General features: G+C 39.7%; 1 protein-coding gene across 2 annotated transcripts in view; it reads right to left on the bottom strand.

Annotated features, from left to right (window-relative positions):
* The window catches only part of NME7 (NME/NM23 family member 7), a 90,138-nt gene that overhangs the window by 8,928 nt on the left and 56,628 nt on the right, over positions 1–24,582 (bottom strand). For both annotated transcript variants that reach the window (XM_053457501.1, XM_053457502.1), the window contains 3 exons: positions 15,840–15,904; positions 12,443–12,511; positions 7,483–7,584 (listed from right to left, as the gene is read on the bottom strand). In XM_053457501.1, the coding sequence (XP_053313476.1) occupies positions 7,483–7,584; positions 12,443–12,511; positions 15,840–15,904 (236 nt within the window). The remainder of the gene's footprint in view (positions 1–7,482; positions 7,585–12,442; positions 12,512–15,839; positions 15,905–24,582) is intronic.

Below are 24,582 nucleotides of genomic sequence, written 5' to 3'. Positions count from 1 at the left end.
TTATGCCTCAAGATGTTTGGCAATCCCGCTGCAAAGACACAGAAGAGCCTCTTAGCTGTCATATACATGTGGGCAACTATGAATAATATAGATAATTAATTCGGGAGACTAGAAAATAATAATACATTGTTTTTAGTGTAAAATTAGCCACTAATATAAGCCCATATAAAGATTTTGTAAGCAAACCAACTTGGATCAACATAACGTGGTTAACACGCCTGTCTCTAAAACGATCCTTTTGGGCTTGTTTGCACTCACTTTCTATGCATTCTTTGATGTGTCACTGACATACAAACACTATGATCCTGGGTGGAGTTGCCCTTTGCTTCAAGTCAGGTTTAAGAATATTTTCTTATTTGGCCTAGTTAATTAATAATTTAACAAGCAGGTCATTAGGTACATCATATTTTCTGTTATCTAATAGGAACTTTATATTGAACATATACAATCTTATAAAACCATTAAACCAAGGTGATTATCTGTTTAAGATATATGTAAAGTTTATTACGTTCAGTGCATGTGATAGCGGAGTGTCACCTTTAATAAATGAGGTTGGCTGAACACATCTGAAGCAAGAGTTCCAGTTGGTTTAAAGAGACTCCCTGAACATGTAGGTCCTCAGCCAAACCTGAAGTGTAATATGGACAGCAGAGGATGTGGTGCATTGTAGCTCTGGTACCTCATATATTTTAATTGTAAAGAATGCATATTAAAGTACTTAAAGCAGGTTAATATGCATTGTTCATTGGTGGTGTTGTATGGAGTACCAGACTGCTCATTTACAAGAATTTAAGGGACACCCCAGCCATGGTACACACTTCATGCATATGATAGCTGAGTGTCCCCATTCAATTTTTGTTTGGTGCCCCTTGAAGAACATGGGGGGATTCTGCTAAATACCTGTTTCCCTGCCCCCGAGCTTCTATGCTTGGAGGAGTTGTGTTGGTGAAACACATCTTCTGCCAGCCTAAGCTCATGCCCAGTATATTCATCACCAGCCTGCTACTTTATATCAATATATGTATTTTTTGTTCTTTTAAAAAATTACAGGGGGAAAAACTGGGGGGAGGGGGCTTACAGTGAGAGGAGGTGCCTGGGTTGTCATAGAGACAGATCTGCTTGTTAACAGGGATCAGACGTTTTTTCGTTTAATGTTAGTACACTTTGTCATATGGTATACATATGGCACTCAAGGGTTAAATTCAATATCTTACCAAAATAAGTTGCTGTTGCACTTCTGAAGGAACTTCTTGGAGGCTGGTGGTGAATGTTTTCCTAATAAAAGTTAGTTCCTGTTTTACCTCAGTATGTGTCCTGTCTTGTTGTTGAGGTAGGCCTCGGTGCTGCCTTTGTCAGGGCGGTAAAGCACTGTATTGCTATGCTTCTGTATACTACAGTGCCGCTGAGGTTCCCGAAGAGCTATGTTTCCTGCTGTCTTCGACATTTAAGACTTTAGACATTTAAAGCTGCTTTTTTTTGGGGGGGGGGCAGCAGACAGCAATATGGTGGATGTTTTTCCTGTAAGGTTATTTACCGTATTGGCTCGAATATAGGCCGCACTTTTTTCCCCCACTTTAAGACTTTAAAGTGGGGGTGCGGCCTATATTCGAGGTCTAGTGCCCGACGCCCGGGACATGCAGTCCCGGGCGCCGGGCAGGCAGCGGGGTTAGGATACAGATCCCCCGCAGCGGTGCAGGGGACCTGCATCCTACTCTCGGATGTCCTCAGACAGCCTCCCCTGCCAGCACTTCCCACGGGGGGGTGCCGGCACGGGAGGTTGTCTAAGCGCATCGTCTGGACGGTCACCGGCTGCAGCGATGCGGGTAAACAGCCTCCGGGTTGTTTACCCGCATCGCCGCAGCCGGTGACCGTCCACACGATGCGTTTTACCTCTGCCCCCAAGACTTACCGGAGCAGACTCCTGGGTGTCTTGCGGGGCGCCGGCGGGGGACATCTACGCAATACAATACAACTTCCGGTTGTATACGCGTATTGCGTAGATGCCCCCCGCCGGCCCCGCAAGACACCCGGGAGTCTGCTCCGGCAAGTCGGGGGGGGGCAGAGTGGCATATCTCGGGAGGGGGGAGGAGGAGGACAGTGGCAGCATATCGGGGGCAGAGGCAGCATATCTCGGGGGGGGGCAGTGGCAGCATATCTCGGGGGGGGCAGTGGCAGCGGCAGCATATCTCGGGGGGGGCAGTGGCAGCATATCTCGGGGGGGGGTTGGACAGTGGCAGCATATCTCGGGGGGGGGTTGGACAGTGGTAGCATATCTCGGGGAGGGAGGACAGTGGCAGCATATCTCGGGGGGAGAGGACAGTGGCTGCATATCTCGGGGGGGAGGACAGTGGCAGTATATCTCGGGGAGGGAGGACAGTGGCAGCATATCTCGGGGGGAGAGGACAGTGGCTGCATATCTCGGGGGGGAGGACAGTGGCAGTATATCTCGGGGAGGGAGGACAGTGGTAGCATATCTCGGGGGGAGGAGGACAGTGGCTGCATATCTCGGGGGGGGAGGAGGACAGTGGTAGCATATCTCGGGGGGAGAGGACAGTGGCTGCATATCTCGGGGGGGAGGACAGTGGCAGCATATCTCGGGGGGGGGGGAGACAGAGTGGCAGAATGTTTTTTTTTTTTTTTGGTGCTTTTTTAAAGAAAAAAACTTTTTCTTTAAAAAAGCACCAAACTTTTAGGGTGCGGCCTATATACGGGGGCGGCCTATATCCGAGCCAATACGGTATTTACTTATTTATTTAAACAATAGAGCAGCCAAAGTTATTTTAAGAGTTTGCCACACAAAAGTGATCGCTGGGTGAGGGCTACAAGTTGCTAACAAACAATGATTAGCTCAATAGTGGATATAATGTCACAACCCCAAATCTAAGAATTGTACAGATATGTGTTCATTGTTAAAAGTCCTTGGCCCTGGATCACAATGTTTTTCCACTCTTCTCTTTTATAAAATGTGCAGTGCCTGATGATTATTATACTCTGTATGTAGCACACTGTATGTGTAATATCAGCTAACAGGCAGCAGCTGTACTCGTTCACACTATAAGACACCTCATATCAGTTTGAGGTTACAATAATATAGAATCTCCCTTACATAAAGGTCAGGCTCTCTGTAAACATGGGAAAATTGGAATATATATATATATATAGCGGCAGCAGATTCAGTAGTGCTGTCAATTTCAAATAACTTTAACATGTTAAAGGGACAGTTTTTCACAGTCTGTTTTTCAAATGTATGGAGGGGGGATTCTGGATTTGCCCCTTTTCACATTCCCCAGCTAAAAGACATGCAGGAGATTGGCTTTAGCACTGGATCGGGAAAAAGACCCTTGTGCGCAAGTGTGGAAGTTCTGCCAATCATTTCAATGGGAGCATTTCCTACCACTGATGGGCTGCATCAAGCAGTCAATCAGTGGCAAAAACAGTTACACCATGGAGGAGGAGGGTATGGTCTAAAGCAGGACAGCCTCTTCCATGCTTTGTTTTTCTAAAAGCTTTGTTTTTCGTTTTGAAAGACTGCATATTAAAATATAGTACAGGGAGATTATACTGTCCCTATAAGACACACAGGTCGAGAGGGCCCTGCACTTTTAGATTTTTCTTGTATGAACAACAATTGATAACCGAAGGAAGATATGTGCGCTACTCAGGTACTGTGGCCATCTACATTCCAATGCATTCATGCAATGTTTGTTGACAAAATAAAAGGCATTTATGGTTAGCGTGAGATTTGCAACAAAAATCTTGTTAAAGCCAAGTCCAATTGTATCTAACTAGGGATGCACCAATATAATATATATAACTGCTCACAGTAATCACACTCCTCATGCCTAGGCAACCAGTACATGCTAGAACAGGGGCCTCGAGGTGCGGCCCACGTAAGATCGGTTGCCGCACCTCGTGCCCTGCCACTTACCTGTGGGAGGTTCTTCTGTACTGCATAGAGGAAGCGGAACCTAGCAGAGTTCACGTGACATCACATGACTCTGCTCCAGGCCTGCTTCCTCTGTTACCTACTTTTATTACAAATGTGAGTTTTTATTATTATTTTTAAAGGTGGGGGGTCATTTTCGGTTTTGGCTAAGTGAACCGTGAATATTTTGGTCCAGAATTTTCATTTTGGTGCATCCCTAGAATAAATAGAAGTATTTCATTTTTAATTATCCTGAATTTGCAGTCACAAACCTTTCTAGGCCCAGAAATTAGTGAGAGGAAAAGCAAAGGTTTTGTGTCATTTACTTTATTTTAATCTGCATATTTTATTAAAGGCCATATTTTCTCACAGTGAAAAATGAGTGCGGCCCTCGCACGTATACAATTCTGATGAAGTGGCCAACTGCAGAAAAAACTTGGACACCCCTGTGCTAGAACCTGGGCATGATAGGAGTGTGATTGCTGTTGGCAATCACACTCCTATCATGCTAAGTCAGCCAGTACATGCGCTGGAATCTGGGTATGCCTAGGCATGATAGAAGTGTGATTGTTGTTAACAATAATATATATATATATATATATATATATATATATATATATATATATTTATATTTATATATATATATATATTGATTTTTTTGTCTAATTTTGGTGTGTTACTTGTTTTTAATAAAAGTGTGTTTTGGTTTGTTTTTCAAGGAGGGGAGGGTCATTTTTGGCTTTCGGTTTAGAATTTTCATTTTGGTGCATCACTATATCTGACCACATCCAGAAAGAGTTTACTTTCTCATACCTACAGTCCAAAAGAATAATATGAATTTCATGTGAGATCAAGGTCTCATCAGCAATCGGCAAATTAAAAATGAGAGAAAGATAACTAAACAGGAAGGAAAAATCATGAAGATCCACAGGAATTTGAGATGATTGCTTACATGGTATACATGTAGAGTGGGTATTAAATACACACATGCTTTTTATTTTAATATGTTAACTCATAATTATATTTATTATTCACAACTATAAAATGTAGGATTTGCCATTTTTGCTACTGGCACAGGCAGCATGATGAATGGCGGTGGCCATTTGTTTATTGGCAGCGGCCTTTTTGCACAGGACTTTGAAATATTTTACTGCAGAGTCTGAGCCCAATCCCCACAGCTGTTCAAACACTACATATTAATAGTTACCTGGTTAAATTTATATATATATATATATATATATATTTGAACAGCTATGGAGACTGGGCTCAAGTATTAAGAGATTTTAAAGTCATGGCCACCATCAATTAACAAAATGGCTGCCACTATTCTTTAGCATGTCCACGCCAGTAACAAAAATGGACACTGCGCAAGCAGAAAGGGACGCTTACTACAGCTGTCCTTTAAGATGAGAAATCATCTGTAATTTCAAAAAGCAGCCACCAAGCCTTTGGTCTCAAATACAATTACACTGAGGGTAAATGAAATAGAAATATATTTACAACAGACCGTTTTGATCAATACCTTCAAAGCTGTCAAGGTGACATTGATCACGCATAAAAACCAAGTCGGGTATAATTTTCAACAATAATCCTATACATTAGGGATGGAGTAATCTGTGTAGTATGGGCTGATTATTTTACATGGAATGCATGGTGTTTATTTCTAGAACACTAGCATGCAAATACGGAATAATCTAATTTTATTTATGTTAACTATTACCTAATAAAATTTTCTATAGATGTCACCAGATGGGTTATTACTGCTAGAAGCTAGCATGCACTCCCACTCCCCCAAAAATGGCTTAGAGAATCCACCGTGTGAAGTGGAAGGTTGGTTGTGGAATGAAAGAACTGAATGCAGCCAATGGGAAATATAATATCTGTCTGCCTCCCATTGGCAGCACACATTGTTCTAGTTTACAATGGTGGAATGTAGAGACAGGCAAGGACAACATTGGGGAGTGCCCATTTAATGGTTATTGGAAAAGAAAAATGATTCATGTGCATGTGGCATGGAACAAAATGCTTAGAAACATGCCAACTGAAAAAAAAATGTAATAGGCTGGATTCAATTATACAAGACAAAGCTAACACAGGTAATTGAATAGCAAACCTCCAAGAGACAGCAGTGGAAGAATGACATAAAACACTGATAACATTTCAATGTCAGTTGTTAAAATTGGACTTTATTGTAGATCTTTTTTGAGAGTTATTATTATTATAAATCTATAGTTATAAATATTATACATTATTTACTACTTGTATTACTTCTGCTAGATTTATAAGTACATAAAGGGATCACAATATGTATCTAAATGATCTCAATATGTATATCTAGGAGGAGAGAAGGCAGAGGTGGGGTGGGATGGACACATTTAAATTAAGTTATAAGCCAAAGACTTAAAAGTAAGGCAATGAAGTTTTACTTTGCTGAAAGGGAGGTAGATACGTAGAATAGCCTCCCAGCTATTGGTTGTGGTGGTAGAGGTTACTAAGTAAGGGAATTGCATGGGACAAGCATACGGCTAACCTGAATCTAAGACAAGATCACAGATTGATTTAAGTCTTTAATACAGGAAAAAGAGGCAAGTCTAGATGGGTTGAATGGTTCTTATCTGCTAATTTTAATTCTAAGCTCCCATTTATCTCTAGCTTCGGAACGTGAAAAGGATTCCGGTGTGAAAAGGATTCTCTATTTATGGGCACGTATAATGCTCTTTGCTTTCATATCTAGTTCAATATGTTCTATTAAGAAAGGTGTATTTTATCATTTAGAAATGCATTCTAAGAGAGCCACACCAAGGAAGTCCCCTTAACGGCAAGGTATAGTGCAAAGAAGAAATCAGATGCCCAGGGCTACGGAGGATCCTATCATATTAGCTGGGAGGCTTTGATTCCTTTGCAAACGTAAAACACTGGTTGTGCTGGAAATGTGATCTGTCAGGTATGGTTTCGGTTGCTGAATGCAAATTTAAAGCGTAGATAGGAAATCTGATATACAGGAGATGATGAAGCGTAGAGCTGGATGGGTACAGGTTCACGTGAATTGCGAGGAAATGGCTACTTAGATCATTACTGTATAGTGAAGTTAGAAAATTCATCCAGTGCAGAGTCCATTGATAGCCAGGAGACCATAGAGAACTGTAGCAGAAAGCTGTAAAGGCTACAATGCCCTCATTTTATTTTAATTATTTTTTGTGATTTCACTACAGTGATTTGAATAATGTACCGCATTTGCTCGATTATAAGACGCCCACCCAAAATTTGAATATGAATTTAGAAAAAAAGAAGCCTGAATATAAGACTAGTAAGTCTACTAGTAAATATGAATTCACATGTAAACTATTGTTCATATTAAATAAAAACTATGATTGAGAAAAATGCATTTCTTGTTTTTATTTCCAGCAACCATCACTCCTGATTCAGAAAATTTTTTTCAGGCTTACTTTTTGGCAAGATACACAATGAGACTGAATACAAAATCAATAAATTATGAATTTAGAGCTTTGCAAGTCTGGTCCATCCAGCCTATGAAATTTTACATTATCTGTACTTACGGGATCAGAAGGGCCGCAGTATTCTCTAAAACGTTTCGGAGCGTCAGCATCACGGATTTCCAAAGCAACACAAGGACCACAACATAATTCAGCCACCATTTCCTACAAATAATTGTGTTGTTTAGTAAATATATATTTTTTTTTATTGTACATAGATAATTCCTTTTAATTGCATATTAAAGCCTTTCATACTATTACCCTTCCATACATTGTTTCCCAGTATAATACATTGTATTTTCTGAGTAATAAAACTGCTTGCTTTACTAGGACTATTGAGTTTGCACAGTGAAATCATTTTATTTTTATTGTAACAGCAGGTTAGGGCAAATGTGTCCCTCCAGCAATAGTTTAGCACCCAATGCCAATGTCCAGATCAATTATTAAGGTTAATTGCAGTTGTATTGCCAATAGGAATAACACAGTTACCCCATGCTTAAAATCTATAATATCATTAAGTTATACTGAATTTACATGAGCATTTCTCTAAGGTGATTATGCTATGGACCAATATTGCCTAAGACATTATAAAAAATAAAACTTTAAATTTGGAGCATTCACCAAAATGTATGAGGTGCTGATACGGCAGTTCGCAGTAGAAACTTAGCATTTGCTAAACATTAGGGGACATACCCTATATTCATACCTAGGAACTTTCTTAATGAGCTGACAATGAGATTCATGAAATATTAACACTTTAACAACAAGATTGTTTATTTATTTGTAGTACACTTTGGGTCTATTTTAACGTTTTCGCAATGTTGCTGTTTAACTGTAGTTTTCTCTTTTCTCATTTTATGCACCCACACACATTATATATATTTTTTTCAGGATAAGCAGGGCTCTCTTTAGATATAATTATATCATATCATCTAAGTTACCATAAAAAATACAAGACATGGTGACATCGTTTTTTTTCTGACTTTAATTTGATATTTGTTTTACTCATCTGCAAAAGCCGCTAAATAGATCCTAATATTTGTCCTGAGTTTATAAGTACCCAATGTTTTTGTTGCGTTTTTTTTATACAACTTATAGGGCAATAAGTACAATTAGCATATTGTTTTTTCAAAAAAAAAATCAAATCTGGTCATCCTGGGCTCATTTCCTATCTGGGACAACTTTGAAGCTGGCCAGATCAATTTTCACTCAATCAAATCATATATTTTTGTAAGCTTTTTCAAACGCTGGTATTTTAACTCTTTCCAAACACTAATTCTACCAACAGCACTTGTCAAACTTTGTGGTCAGTCTGTGCCCATGCCCTATTTTTAGGACATCTTTGTCCTAAACCCCAACAAATCCTGCATTTTTTTTTAAACTAGACACTCAATCGGCATTTAAAATGCCAGTATTTTAACTCTTTTCAATGGGAGAATTTTTGTGAAGGTGTAGCGTCAATTTTAGGACTTGTTCATAAAATAACTTTTTTTTTATTTTATTTTTTTATTTTTTTTACATTTTATTGGAACTGGGTGGTTCCACTGATGGTGACATCAGTGGGGAATTGTGTTACCAAATCTTTCTTTTTCTTATTTTATTTTTACATTTGTTGTATTTATTTTACTTTGTATTTATTTTAATTAATCATTGTGATTAGTAAGCTGGGCTCCACTGGCTTGCATGGTTGAATGAAGTACCTGTATTCAACCTGCCAGGGGCATCTAAAGAGTTCTCAGGGGGATCTGGATGCTCATCTTGTAAGTGGCAGCAATGTCACTCCCTGATGGCTCTTGTGGTTGCTCTTCACAGCAAGCACAAGGCGTTCGGGGGGGTGGGTTGTGTTGCTGAATGCCTTAATATGGCGGCATGTCAGCAACACCGAGTATGCTTAGAAAGCAATTGCTGATCACTTCCTAAGCTCTGTTTTAGCTGGCTGCCATTTTTGTCGATCGGTTCAGCGGCGGCTATTTGGGTGGGGAGGCTTTCCTCCCCAAACACCTCAATTGCAGCAATTTTAACACTTCCGGGCTTTGCCATGAAAGTATTAAAAATCTATTGTGAAGATTCTATTTAGTTTCTCGCCAAATGTATTATCCAAAAGGCTCTAATTACATCCTTAATGGAAACCTTGCATTGTCATAAAAATACACTTCATTGACTTGGATTCAAGGTGGGATATCAAATATAATATACTGATAGCAAAAGCATCAACTAAGAGTCTTAAATATGATCACAGCAGTGTCAGACAGGAAAAAGCCAGCTCCAAACTGTGTGATTCTAGGAATCTGCCCCTTCCCCCTGGAATTGGTGTAAAAGTGGCTTTATATTAGATGCAGTAATAGTCAGCATTTTGGACATGTAACCTAAACCCATGTATGGAACATCACTGATTGTAGTATCATATATATTTTGTTATAATAAAGTTCACACTGTACGTTGTAAGCTTCAGTTACTGCATGCAAACATAATAATCAGAATAATAATACATTTACCCCAAGCTGTAAAAGCAATACAATTACTCAGGGTATGTAAACATGTTGGGTTAGCAGAATAACAATGGCAGCATACACAGAAAAGGATTAATCTTGTCATCTAAGCCTATTACGTTAACATGCAGTGAAATGCAGAATGTTAAAAACAGATTTAAAGAGAATTAACTTTAAACCAATTAACTAACTGACAAGCTTTCATTGGATGAGAAAACAGACCTCTGGGCTTATTCACGTTAACAGCCTCTAAATTTATTATGCATTAGAACAACTTAAAGATCATTTTCTTACACAGAAGCACAGTTTAAGACAATTTGGAGGTAAAAAAAAAGATAGCAGAATGTGAGTCACCTAATTATTTTGTCTGCATAACATTATATTTGATGGAAATAGACTTTACATCATTTAATAACTATGCACTATTTAAAAAGAACCAGAATCTGGTTTTATATAGAAATGTCTGTCTATTCTTCAAAAGAGAGCTAGAATAAGTATATGTTCTGGGTCCTGCACAATTATATGCCAACTTTTCTAGAGGGTATATAGTCATTATCTTAGTTTTGCAATGGAGACTGGGAAGAAGAAGATGCATATTGTCCAGAAATCCTAAATTCATGCTGCCCTTCTTCTCTAGAACAAAGATGAGAGTCTATAGTCCTGTTACTCTTGGCAGGAGACTGGTCGGATATGCTACACATTTCCTGCTCTCATTTCTGTAAAAGAAAATTCTGGAAGCCTCTTTGGAAATCTGGGATAAAGATTTGCCCTATCTACCCAGCACCTTTTTCCTTGTTGCACTTATTCAAAACGTTTTCTAATAGATTGTAAGCTTGAAAGGGCAGGGCCTTCTTCTCCTCTACCGACATGTCTTAATGTATGTAAGTGCTCTTGTCAGTTTTATATATTAATGGTTATCTCTACCATTCCACAGTGTTAAGCAATTTAACAGGACTCTTTATATCAAATGAAATGCTTTTGGCAATGTGTTCTTAAATTCACCCAGAAGAGGTTAGTTCAATGTTGGCTTCCAGAACAAAAGACAACAGAGGAAAATCTTTAGTACTACTACTTTTAAATTAGCTAACTTGGTCTCATCATTAACATTGTTATATCGAAAGTTATATAAAGTGGGGTAGCAAACTATCGAAGTTGCATTTAACGCGTAAGAAATGCCTTAAAAGAAACACAATGTAAATACTAGACTTTCCTCTCTCTAGGCTTATCGCGACACTACCAACGTTTGCTATCTTCACAGTGAAGACAGAAAGTTTGAAGAGGTTAACGTTTCACAGGCATCATCGAAAGACCGTCCAACAAATTAGTGTTTGGGAAAAATAATTTTTTTTAGAACACTAGTTCATTTAGCCACCTTGTGCCCTACAGAGTGTATTTTTACGAAACCAAATGCTCTCCAAAGCTATTGTGTTCTTCTTGCAGTGGCTGATTTATTCTACAATAATTGCATTGTGTTTTGGGTAGCAGCTACAACAATGGGTTAAACATGCATGCAAGATGTGTAATTTAGTACTGCCACAGCATCTTACAGCTGTAAACCATGCAAAATAAAAGCCACGAAGAACCGAACAATAGAGCTGCGATCCTGCGTCTTAGCTTTTGCTGTGACTCCTGTGAGTAGTAATCTTCTTACCTGCGTACACTTGTGTGTAGGAGTTGGTTAGCACATTATAAAACCTTTTAGAAACACTCCGAATGTATTAAAGCGCCACAGGAGGTAATCCATAACTAAGTAGCTATCCAGTTCAAAAGTATATCTATAAAAATACATCTTAGTTATAATAATTTGCCTATAATTTATATAATAAATGCCTCAACGTTCCTCTGGTTTAATGTAACATTCTATTTAGAAATGGGGGGGATATTACCAAATATTAAGGATTTTCTTAAAGGAAGTAAACAGATCATTCTAGAGAAGCAAAAAATGGATGCTGTGAATGTCTACACCATTTGTCTATCCACTGTAAGTGCCAGTCTATTGTCGTGTCATGTGACACAGTGAAATAATTCATTGGCCTCCAACACTACCCCCATCTAATCCCTGCCACTATAATCATTAAAAACATACCACTGTATGCTTTAAACACTTGGTTTACGGAGTTCCTACTGTTTGCAGTAATCCATTTGTAACCGTTTCACTACCATAGTACTTCAACCAATGTCTTAGATATCCACTCAGGTCTTATTTCCCGAAAAAAAACAAACAAAACATTTATTTCTCATGTTTCAATGCCAAGACATCAAAAAGAGCATTTGGGATGACAAATGGTCATTCTTCAAATATTTCAAGGTATTTATTAAATTCCCAAAATACTCTACTATGTAGGAGTTGAGTTCTCTCTATCCATCTAAGCTGTAGCGTTGTTAAACCTTCTTAACACAGTTTGCTGGGAGAATATATTATGTAAAAATATAACAAAGGTGATTTATGTGTTTTTCTAAAGAAATAAGTAATAAATATTTCTCGCAGTATTATACTGTACATTGGTGGCCATTGTAAATGTAATCATACTTACATTGTATTCTGCTACAACACCTTTGTATATTTCATAAAATTCTTCAGCGTTGGCTTTCTCCATGGTAAACTAAAAGAGTTAAACAACATACCATATGCTTTAGATGTCATTAAAACGGACCAAACAATTAGCATTTAGTTCATATTCAGTATACTCCCTTGAAGCTACTTAGAAGTTGGATGTAGAAAAAGCAGGTGCACAGGATTAAAGGAATTGAATTTAGCACATGAGATCTGGAAAACACACATTTTATTGCATTTAGAGTCAAGAATGAGCTCTGAAGACACATCATATAAGACATCTGAGTAAATTAATAGCATTAATAGATAATACGTTTCTTTATTAGGAGGAAACATAGACAGTGTTACATCAGCAAACCAAGTCCGAGGTAGATGTACCGACACACAAATAAGAGTTTTCATAAGTATTAATACAATAAGAGATACAAGTTACACATTGATACAGACCATAGGGTCAAGGAGACGAGAAGCAACCCATGTTTTAACTTTACCACTTCCTTAACAACAACAATGGCTGCTTCAGAAATGTTACAGAACATTGCGTGAACAGAAGTTAAGAAAGCAAAAAAGGCCCATGTACTAAGCTGTCTGATTTTTAAGGAACAGAAAGTTAAACATATCATAAACATGCATTTACATTGCTTGGAGATGGAGCAGGGGTTGTCAAAAATAAAAAAAATAGTTCTCTCAATGGGAAATATTATAGATTTATGATTGGTAACATCAATTCCCTGTACAGATGAGGAAACAGCAGTTATATGGTCTTCACATGTTGAATAAACCCATTCTAGGACAAATAAAAGGACATACATACAGCAGGGCTCGACAAATCCCTAGGTGTTTGTCAGCCTGTTACATCTACAAAAAATTGCCCCCGCGTCACCACGCGGGGGCGCTGCTGCTGCTGCTGTCTGGCCAGGAGTCTGGGCAGACAGCACAGCCACTTCGAGCCCACCCCCGAGCCTGAGATCACTCCCACGGAGTGATCCTGTAAGCTGAAAACGCGGTTGCAGGAAAACCAGCAATCGTGGTTTCTGCCACAGGCAGCTTCAGGGAAGGGGGTTTTGTGTTGATTGGGTAAGTGGGCTGATGATGATATATGCGACACTGCAGCGTTAACCCCTTCAATGCCACAACTGTGTATCACACATTCGTGGCATTGCAGGGGTTAACATTTGTCCCCAAAAGCTTGTGGGGACTAAATATCAGGCAATGCTGTGCTCCAATGGAACATCAGCATTGAAAGAGTTAAAAAATAATAATAAAATAAAAAAAACCAGCACTGACCTGGAAGTCCAGGGTGCTTCCAGGTCAAATGCTGTGAGTTTAGTAAGTGGGCTGATGATGATATATGATATATGATATATACATATACAGTCACATGAAAAAGAAAGTACACCCTCTTTTCTATTGTTTTACATATCAGGACATACTAACAATCATCTCTTCCTTAGCAGGTCTAAAAATTAGGCAACTACTTATTTGAGAGAAGAGGCTTTCTCATGACACAACAACCCCCTGCTGCCTGATCGCTCCATGAGAGCGACAGTGCAGTGTAAACCCCTTCAATGCCGCGATCGCGGCATTTAGGGGTTAATTCCCGTTTTGCAAGGGGCTCTGCTGCTGGTGGTCTGCCTGGAAGCCCAGGCAGACCAGCAACAATAAAAACGAGCCCCCACAAGCCCTGTGATGACTCCTGTAGGCATGGAAGCCTACAGCAGTCATCAAAGAGACTCCCCCTGCAATAGCTGGCCTATAGACCAGCAATTGCATCCCAGCTGCCAGAGGCAGCTTCAGGGACAGGAGGAGAGGGTTCTTCGGTCTCCACATGAGTGTGGAGACCAGCCCCAACCCTCCCCTGCTGCCCAATCGCTCCATGAGAGCGACACTGCAGCGTTAACCCCTTCAATGCCACAATTGTGTATGACACATTTGTGGCATTGCAGGGGTTAACATTTGTCCCCAAAAGCTTGTGGGGACTAAATATCAGGCAATGCTGTGCTCCAATGGAACATCAGCATTGAAAGAGTTAAAAAATAATAATAAAATAAAAAAAAAAACAGCACTGACCTGGAAGTCCAGGGTGCTTCCAGGTCAAATGCTGTGAGTTTAGTAAGTGGGCTGATGATGATATATGATATATGATATATGATATATACATATAAAGTCACATGAAAAAGAAAGTACACCCTCTTTTCTATTGTTTTACATATCAGGACATACTAACAATCATCTGTTCCTTAGCAGGTCTAAAAATTAGGCAACTACTCGGATGAAAAACAACACATGATTTATTCAGCAGAAATGAAGCCAAAATGCAGAAGCCATGTGTGAAAAATTAAGTACACTTTATGCCTCAATAGCTTGAAGAACCTCCTCACTTTGTTGTGGAGGAATTTTGACCCACTCGTCTTTACAAAGTTGCTTCAGTTCATTGAGGTTTGTGGGCATTTGTTTATGTACAATTCTCTTAAGGTCCCACCACAGGATTTCAATCGGGTTGCGGCCTGGACATTGACTGGGCCATTGCAACACCTTGATTCTCTTCTTTTTCAGCCATTCTGTTGTATAGATGTGTTTGGTTTTCGCCCAACACGGTGTTGTGCATTATGGCCAAACATCTCCACTTTGGTCTCATCTGCCCAAATTACACTGTTCCAAAAGTCTTGTGTCATTTGTTCAGATGCAACTTTGCAAACATAAGCCGTGCAACCATGTTCTTATTTGAGAGAAGAGGCTTTCTCATGGCAACCCTTCCATACAAACCCTACTTGTTCAGTCTTTTTCTATTGTACTGTCATGAACTTTTAACATGCTAATTGAGGCCTGTCTGCGATGTAACTCTTGGGGTTTTTTTTGCAAATTCCCTGAGCATTGCACAGCCTGACCTTGGGGTGAATTTGTTGGGATGCCCACTCCTGAGAAGTTTGGAAAGTCTAGAATTCTTCCCACTTTTGAATAAAGTTGTTATTATGTCCTAATATGTAAAACCATAGAATTCAAAGAGGGTGTGCTCTCTTATATATATATATATATATATAAATGTTAGCATGTGTTTCTCATATGAAAAGGGCAAGCTAAGTGGAATAGCCTCCCTGGAAAAGTTGTAAAGGTTTATGCAGCGAAGGTATGTAAGCATGCATCAGACAGACATGCTTATGAACGCTATGTGGTTGCCCCAGAGTTCTGCAGTTGGTTACTGGGCCCCTAAAGCAAATTGTTGGTGAAATGGTGACATGGAGTCTTTAGAGTAAATTCTAAGGATGAGGACAACAGCAGTTTTTTTAATGTGTCCCATATACAGTTATAATTTGTTCAAAAACAACACAGAGAGAATACCTTCAGAAACAATGCAGGGAATATCTAAATTAACTTACCATTTGCATTGCAGAAATTTCAAAACCCGTGCTCAGTATGTCATTTAGTATTTTTCCTGTCAGACCTGAATGATAAGAAAAAAAGGAATAACATATTAACAAATGTCACTAGATAAATAATACTGGAGTATTACTGGGGAGTATTTACAATATCGCCATACATTCAGTTAGGTTTCCTAAATATTATATTCTGTAGTTCAGTTTATTAAATAAACATATGTAATGTACTCAGAGGTCTCTTCCTCAGATGGTATGGATTACAGTCAGGGGCGGGCTGGGCCGGGGGGCAATTGCCCCCCAGGCCGCCCAAAATCAAATCTAAACGGCCGCTGGGTGCTGATGCCGCCGGCCGGCGCTACTTTAATACTTTTTTTAAAATTTTATATGGCAAGCCGGATCGGCTATTAAATGAAAAAAAAAATAGAATTAAAGCAGCGCCGGCTGGCGGCATCAGCACCCAGCGGCCGTATGTGATGGCCGCCACGTGATGGGAGCAGCGTGAGGGGTGAAAGCTCCGCCCCCTCGCACTCACCTTTCACCCCTCACGCTGCTCCCATCACTATGCGGCCATCAGATTGTTGGAAATCGAATCTAAACGGCCGCTGGGTGCTGATGCTGCCGGCCGGCGCTACTTTAATACTTTATTTATTTATTTTTAATATGGCAAGCCGATCCGGCATATTAAATAAATAAAAAAAGGATTAAAGTAGCTCCGGCCGGTGGCATCAGCACCCAGCGGCCGTTTAGATAAGTTTTCCAGCAGTCTGATGGCCGCAGTGATGGGAGCAGCGTGAGGGGTGAAAGGTGAGTGCGAGGGGGCGGAGCCACTTCACTTGAATTGCCTTAGGCTGCCAGCCCTCCCCTGATTACAGTCCATCTCAGGAAGAGACGTTTGAGATAGACTCCGGAAAAAAATGTGGATGCATCCAATTTCTTTGTGTATTTCTGAGTGGGAGAGATTAGTGCCCCCTACAGGCTTGCTGGTAAAGATTCCAATTACAGTACAGAAATCACCATCTCATTTTACTGAATCTATGGGTTATTCATTTGGCAATCTGAATGCAGATTTATAAGAATGAATGCAGTTTGATTCACAGTAAATCCCCTTCGTCCACAAAAAGAAGTGGATGCCTAACATATTTAAAAACATTATGGTTTGGAAAAACAAACGAAAGGCAACAAACATCATTTATTCATGATGTGTGGTGATGTCATACCAGACTTAACTCTGTGGGTTAAGTTCTGGGGCTAAGCATGTCCTTGGTATTGTGCACTCATCGCTCCGCTCGCAGGTGTTCAGGAGTATAAACTAGCCAGTTCAACAAAAGTGAAGGGATCCAATGAATAGCAGGGTGCCAGTATAACATTAGGTAATAAGAGAGCAAGTTATCCTTCAGACAAAGCCTCAAGTGATACTCTACTTCCTGCTACTGTCAAAGGCAGCCAAGGTCAGTAGAATAACCTTGCACTGTAACAATTAGTGTGCTTGTTCTTGCTCACTGTTGGCAGAATTAATGGACTTTTTTTTAAGGTATGCCTGGATAAACCCAACCCAATGCTTCCGGGGGGTCCAGTCAGCTGAGACGGTTCCTCTCCTTCTGCGGTTACGTCCTCATCTAAGGACATTTCACATGCAGTAGAAATATCTGCATGGTTGTGCCACCAAAGTAAGTTAAGATGGATGCTTCAATGGTACACATGCATAGTGGATGTCTAATAAATATACTGCTTATTATAATGTATAAAGGACTGGTACCTAGGTATATTTGGCGTACTGAAGTGTAGAAGCTAGAGCTCAGGAAGTGATAGATCCATTTTAAAGGGACATTATGGCCACCATAGGATCTTTCATGTGTATAATAGCAGCGTGTCCATGTGAATGTAATGATGTCCCCGTGCTTGTTCTCCCTGTGGTCCCTGCTGGTGATGGCAATCATTTGTAAACCCACAGGTAAGGCTGCGCCTCTAGCAGGCAGTGTGAATCCGTATATAAAATAAACAGGTAAAAAGACAAAAAATATTTTATCCAACGCTGTAGAAGTTTACGGAGTAAAAGCATGTTGTCATTACTAGGAAGAAAGTTACAAAACTTCCATTCATTCATAATCCTTATCAAGAGTGGGTTCCCATAGTTGGGAAAAAGGTTGTAAAATCATCACCGGCATTTACAGGATGGAATACATACCAGTGCAAATCTGCGTCACAGCTGCTAGAACAGCTGATAAATACATGGCATAATAAATAGTTTTTAACCGTCACACTCAGCAGACCAGACAATTAACGACTCTTCTACGTACAGCAATAGCTCTGAATTTCACCAAACAATTACGCAAACTGGATCTATTCCCAGACATTTCTGGGAACAAAGGAAGTAGGAGATACCTCTTCTTGGCCCAACACAGAAAAAGATGCAGACCCATAACACACTGCTTGTTAGTTTGGCTTCTATAAATGAAGAATATGTATGCACAATCTTGATAAGTGTCTGCCTTAAATAATTACATATACATATATATATATATATATACATATATACATATATATATATACATACATACATACATACATATATATGTAAATTTCCATGATATCACAAACTTTTTTTTTCTTGGTCAAGTTCTAGAATAGTGTGTGAATTACATCAGTGTGTGTATAGTTCTGGTCACAAAGTTATTTTACTGCACCAAAACAAGTGTTTTTTTAATTATATATATATATATATATATATATATATAACAGTGTTTTGGGGTATCTTTTAATGTGGACTATGTTTTTAATTATATATAGTATATATATAATTATATATGATATATATTATAACATAGTCCACATTAAAAGATACCCCAAAACACTTGTTTTGGTGCAGTAAAATAACTTTGTGACCAGAACTATACACACACTGATGTAATTCACATACTATTCTAGAACATGACCAAGAAAAAACAAAGTTTGTGATGTCATGGAAATTTACAGTTCTCAAATAAATATGATTTGAATAAAGCGTTTCAAGCTGATGTCACAAAGGACATGGAGAAACAAAGTTGTTTTTTTTATTTTTCATGCACAGTCGAATTTAAGCCATCGCATTCCACTATTCTCAGAAAAAGCAAAAACCATGATAAGTTATAAACCCATGTGAAACGGCACTTTTAACTGTAGAAATATTCAATGTGTATTTTGCATTGTACAATAACTTAGAAATTAAAGTTATAAAGTATCAGAACATTAAGAGATTTGAAAGTTAAGTTATGTGGCTATGCTCCTACAGGTCTTTCAGTACAGAGCTCCCCATTGTATTAGTTTCCATGTCACAAAACCCTTGTTCAAGTTCTTTCTTTTGCACGCTCAGCATGATCAATCCTAGGTTTTGGACTTTGCTGCCTAGCTACTGATATTTGTCATTTAAGTCTTGACTGATCAATGAGCCTTTGCTCTCAAGAGAAAAAAAAGAAGTAATTTTCCATGGCTCTGTAAATCAGGGAGGAAAGAAAAATAGCTTCAATTTTTTCTGAAATGTGTGAAACAAAAAGTTACAAATTAACAAGCCAACAGTGTGGACAATGGGTGCTTGTGTATTGATGTACACCATGTGGATCGGAAGGTCAGCTGGCTTTGGCAACACAAAAGAGTTTCTTTCAAAATGAAATAAGCAGGTTCTACTGGATCTAAATAATAGTAAAGATAGTATGAGTTATGCATGTGACATGGGATAAGGCAATGGGGTAAAATCTACAGAGTGTTAATTGCTATACTAGCAAAATGTCGATAGAACAATCTGGATCAATACGTTATTTGTTAAGTTGCCCAAAGTTTCTAAGTGTAAATGAGCATCTAGACATTATTCCATGGTAAAAATCGGTTGACCTCATGCTCTTTGTCTCACTCCAACACTCTCCTGCAATTGATTATGTTTCATCTTGTCAGTTGCCAGTAAGAGCCATCAAGTCTGCTGTAGAGGTAGTTGTGCAGAATTCTGTATCATACTGTGTGATCTCGAAGCAAAGATAAAGAAAGCAGCTACTCTTAATTTTAGAGTTCAGGTGAGACCTTCCCTTTCACTGATGAACAGGAGTTTTTAATGGGTCAAAGCCAACTTCTGAGCAGAACACGGTCTGACCATAGTTGCAAAGTCATTAACTGATGGACACTCAGTCAAACAATTATTTCGCAAGCCAAAAAGCTTGAGGGCAGGAAAAAAAGGCAAATGCATAGGAACTGTTTCTGATGAATTCCTCAATATATTTGCAAGCTGAAGAATTTATGATTTAAGGAGGACACTCAGCTATCATATACATTAGTGCATATGATGGCTGGAGTGTCCATTTAAAAGAATAGGTGTGATGGAGTGTGAAAACTGGAGTTGAGTGCCAGCAAGAGATGAAAGGATTCAGGAAAAAGATCACATGATATTATGCAAAAAAAGGGAGTAGTGGAGAATGCGATAATGGTTCTGTTGTCTAGGACTGTTAGCAACAGCAAGGTACTGTGTCAAGGAGATGCTGTCATGTCAAAGAGGGAAGATTTGTGTTGGGAGCTGCTACCAAAAAAAGCTCTGAAATCAAGCGGCTGACAGCTGGCATCAGCCCACACTCTGTATTACAGAACTGACACGCTGTGTGCATTGCGCTGCATCGAGAGAGTTACTTTGCCAGGCAAAATATCAGGCCTTCGCTTTGCTGGTGTCACTGGGGGACTCCTGTTATAAGCAGTCATGTTCCAGAAAGATCATTGGCATCAGAACAGTAAAGGTTAAGGTCTACTGTGACATAGGGGCTTCTAAGACTAAAAGGAAACTGTTCTAAGTATGTTTTAAATAATAAAAAAAGAACTTGGCAGATAAGCACCGTTCAGTCCATTTAGTCTGTAAAAACGTGAATGAGTAAATTTTTTTATGGCTACATTGTTTGCAAGCATATGGGATTTTTTTTTATTTTTGTTTTAGGAATAGAAATTATTATTCTTTCATTTTTGCTGAAAAAGAATGCAACACATTATATTAAAGTTATAAGGTTAAAAATAATAACAAAGCTTGCCATTTGGACAAGGCTAGTTCTTCAGACTGATCTTAGGAAAATATTGTATAAATAAAGTACACTTAAAAAGATCTCTTCCATATAAAGGAGTACCATTACCCATAAATTACAGCTTGCAACATAATCTTTAAAGGTAAGCAGTTTGGTAAGTAACAAGTTCTTTAACATCATATAAAACAAATAGAGGATGAATAAGCAACAAAAGAAATACAAGGTATTGAACTGCACCAAGCTGATGCAAGACTGTATATCTAAAGCATGTTCGCCCAGAGCCCTACCATTCCCCTCTTTATATGGAGTCAGGCATGATTAAACGCATGATTAGACACTGATGAGTGGAGGTTGGGCTAGTTAATCTAGGAGCATTTGTATCCATGAGCTGGTGGGCAGTGGGATCAAGCATGACTACTCCATACTGAAAAGTCAAAAGCCGCTTTAAAGGCCAAGTAATCGGCTTATCCTCTGGGGCACACACAGCGAGCTTCCAGGTATCACTATGTATCATGAAAAACTAAGTTGCTCCTTCTTTGAGAAGAAACTCACAAAAGGACTCGCTGGCACTCAACTCCAACTCATACCATCGGGGTATTCTGTAATCTGCTCTAATCAGTTCCATGCATCTGCACTGCTGAACTACAGACATTTGTTTTTCTAGACACATTCAGTTTCAGTTCTTTTGATAGCATGCTTATACTTCTGATTTTACACACTCTGATCACTTATATCACAGATATCACACAGTGTATCCATTCTACTAGCGATGCTACACTTGAACTATAAATAGCTCTTATCGACAATAGACTGCTCCTTATTTTCCAGATGTTTCTACGTGCTTTATTTCGGAAACCACACTCTGCCTGTAGATTTTGAACATCACACAATTATTTTAGCATCATTAAATATAGACCGATACAAACAATTGTTTCCCTGTCCTGAACTAACCCCTCATATCTCTTCACTTCTTTCCTTACAGAACTGTAAAGAACCCAAAGACAGTGAGATATAACTTTTGAGGAACATTTGTGCAAATTCTGTGACAGGCAGTTAAAGCAGCTCAGTTACCATAAAAACAAAATATACCAATAAATATATGCAAGTTATTAAAAAAAATAATGCAGTTTTAAGCTTTTTTAAACATATCTGCATATCATATTGATTAAAATGGTTGGCGTGTCTGATAACTATATATTCACACACATACACTGGCCACTTTATTAGGTACACCTGTTCAATTGCTTTTTAACACAAATAGCTAATCAGCCAATCACATGGCAGCAACTGAATGCATTTAGGCATGTAGACGTGGCCAAAACAACTTTCTAAAGTTCAAACTGAGCATCAGAATGGGGACGAAAGTGGATTTAAGTGACTTTGAAGGTGGCATGGTTGTTGGTGCCAGACGGGCTGGTCTGAGTATTTAAGAAACTGCTGATCTACTGGGATTTTCACGCACAACCATCGCTAGGGTTTACAGAGAATGGTCCAAAAAACAGAAAATACCCAGTAAGCAGCAGTTGTGTGAACGAAATTGCCTTGTTGATGTCAGAGGAGACTGGGCAGACTGGTTCGAGATGACAGAAAGGCAACAGTAACTCAAATAACCACTCATTACAACCAAGGTATGCAGAATACCGTCTCTGAATGCACAATATGTCGAACCTTAAATCAGATGGGCTACAACAGCAGAAGACCACACAGAGTGTCACTCCTGTCAGCTAAGAACAGGAAACTGAGGCTACAATTCGCACAGGTTCACCAAAATTAAACAATGGAACAATGAAAGAACGTTACCTGTTCTGATGAGTCTTAATTACAACTGCAACATTCAGATGGCAGGGAAAGACTTCTGCGTAAACAACATGAAAGCACGGATCCATCCTGCCTTGTATTAATGGTTCAGGCTGGTGGTGGTGTAATGGTGTAGGGGACATTTTCTTGGCACACTTTGGGCACCTTAGCACCAATTGAGCATCATTTAAATGGAAGAGCCTACCTGAGTATTGTTGCTGACCATGTCCATCCCTTTATCACCACAGTGTACTCATCTTCTGATGGCTACTTTCAGAAGGATAATGCACCATGTAACAAAGCTCACATCATCTCAAACTGGTTTCTTGAACATGACAATGAGTTCACTGTACTCTAATGGCCTCCCAGATCTCAATCCAAGAGAGCACCTTTGGGATGTGGTGGACGGGGAGATTCGAATCATGATATGCAGCCGACAAATCTGCAACTGCTTGATGGCATCATTTCCATATGGACCAAAATCAAACCAGGTACTAGCAAGGTGTACCTAATAAAGTGGCCAGTGAGCATGTGTGTATATATGTGTGCTTTACTTATATTAATTAAGCACAAGGAATGCTATGCTGGCCCATATATGCTCACACACTCAGAGGTGCTTAAAAGATGCTGTTCCATCTAAGAGGCAGTGGCGGAACTACCGGGGTCGCCCTGCCAAGGGGCCGCCCGAAATCGGGCAGGGGCGTCCAACATGCGGCCCGCGGGCCAAATGCGGCCTGCGAGACCTCGAGGTGCGGCCCGCGTAAGATCGGCAGCCAGGGCAACCGATCTTACGCGAGCCGCACCTCAAGCCCTGCTACTTACTTGTGGGAGGGTCTTCTGGACTGCACAGAGGAAGCGGAGTTCACGTGACATCCTACTTCATCTGTGCTTTAGCAGAGAAGGCAGAGGGAGGCCGCGCCCCCTGCTGAAGTCTGTGAGCGGCATCGAGGAGCTGCAGTGCAGGTAAGGGGGTGGGGAGGGTGTTTGAATGAGTGTGTGTGATTGAGGGAATGAATCTGTGAATGAATGATCATATGAATAAATGAGTGTGTGTGTGTGTGATAGCATGGATGTGTAAGTGCTGGAACCTAGGCATGATTGGACTGTGATTGCTGTTAGCAATCACACTCCTATCATGCCAAGTCAGCCAGTACATGCTGAAACCTGGCCAGCTGCCCCCCTTGTGTAGTGATGCTGCCAGCAGTATGGGGTCTGCACTTACAGCCACCCTGTACCAGCATGTACTGGCTGACTTGGCATGATAGGAGTGTGATTGCTAACAGCAATCACAGTCCCATCATGCCTAGGTTCCAGCATTTACTGGATGGATGTGTAAGTGCTGGAACCTAGACATGATGGGACTGTGACTACTGTTAGCAATCACACTCCTATCATGCCAAGTCAGCCAGTACATGCTGAAACCTAGCTAGCTGCCCCCCTTGTGTAGTGATGCTGCCAGCAGTATGGGGTCTGCACATCACTTACAGCCACCCTGTACCAGCATGTACTGGCTGACTTGGCATGATAGGAGTGTGATTGCTAACAGCAATCACAGCGAGCACAGTCCCATCATGCCTAGGTACTAGCATTTACTGGTTGCCTGGGTATGATAGGAGTGTGATTGCTGTTAGCAATCACACTCCTATCATGCCAAGTCATATTGCTAATTTTGTCCAATTGTGTGTTACCTACTTTTATTAAAAATGTGAGTTTGTATTATTATTTTTAAAGGTGGGGGTCATTTTCGGAACCCTGAATGTTTTGGTCCAGAATTTTCATTTTAGTTCATCCCTAGAATAAATCTAGGGAATCCTGAATTTGTAGTCGCAAAACTTTCTAGGCCCAGAAATCAGTGAGAGGAAGAGTAAAGGTTTTGTGTCATTTTACTTTATTTTAATCTGCATATTTTATTAAAGGCCATA

Source organism: Spea bombifrons, chromosome 2 (assembly GCF_027358695.1).
Source record: "Spea bombifrons isolate aSpeBom1 chromosome 2, aSpeBom1.2.pri, whole genome shotgun sequence".
In the NCBI taxonomy this organism is placed as follows: Eukaryota; Metazoa; Chordata; class Amphibia; order Anura; family Pelobatidae; genus Spea; species Spea bombifrons.
Note: the sequence above shows the minus strand (reverse complement) of the source record. Positions and strands in the feature narration are given on the sequence as shown.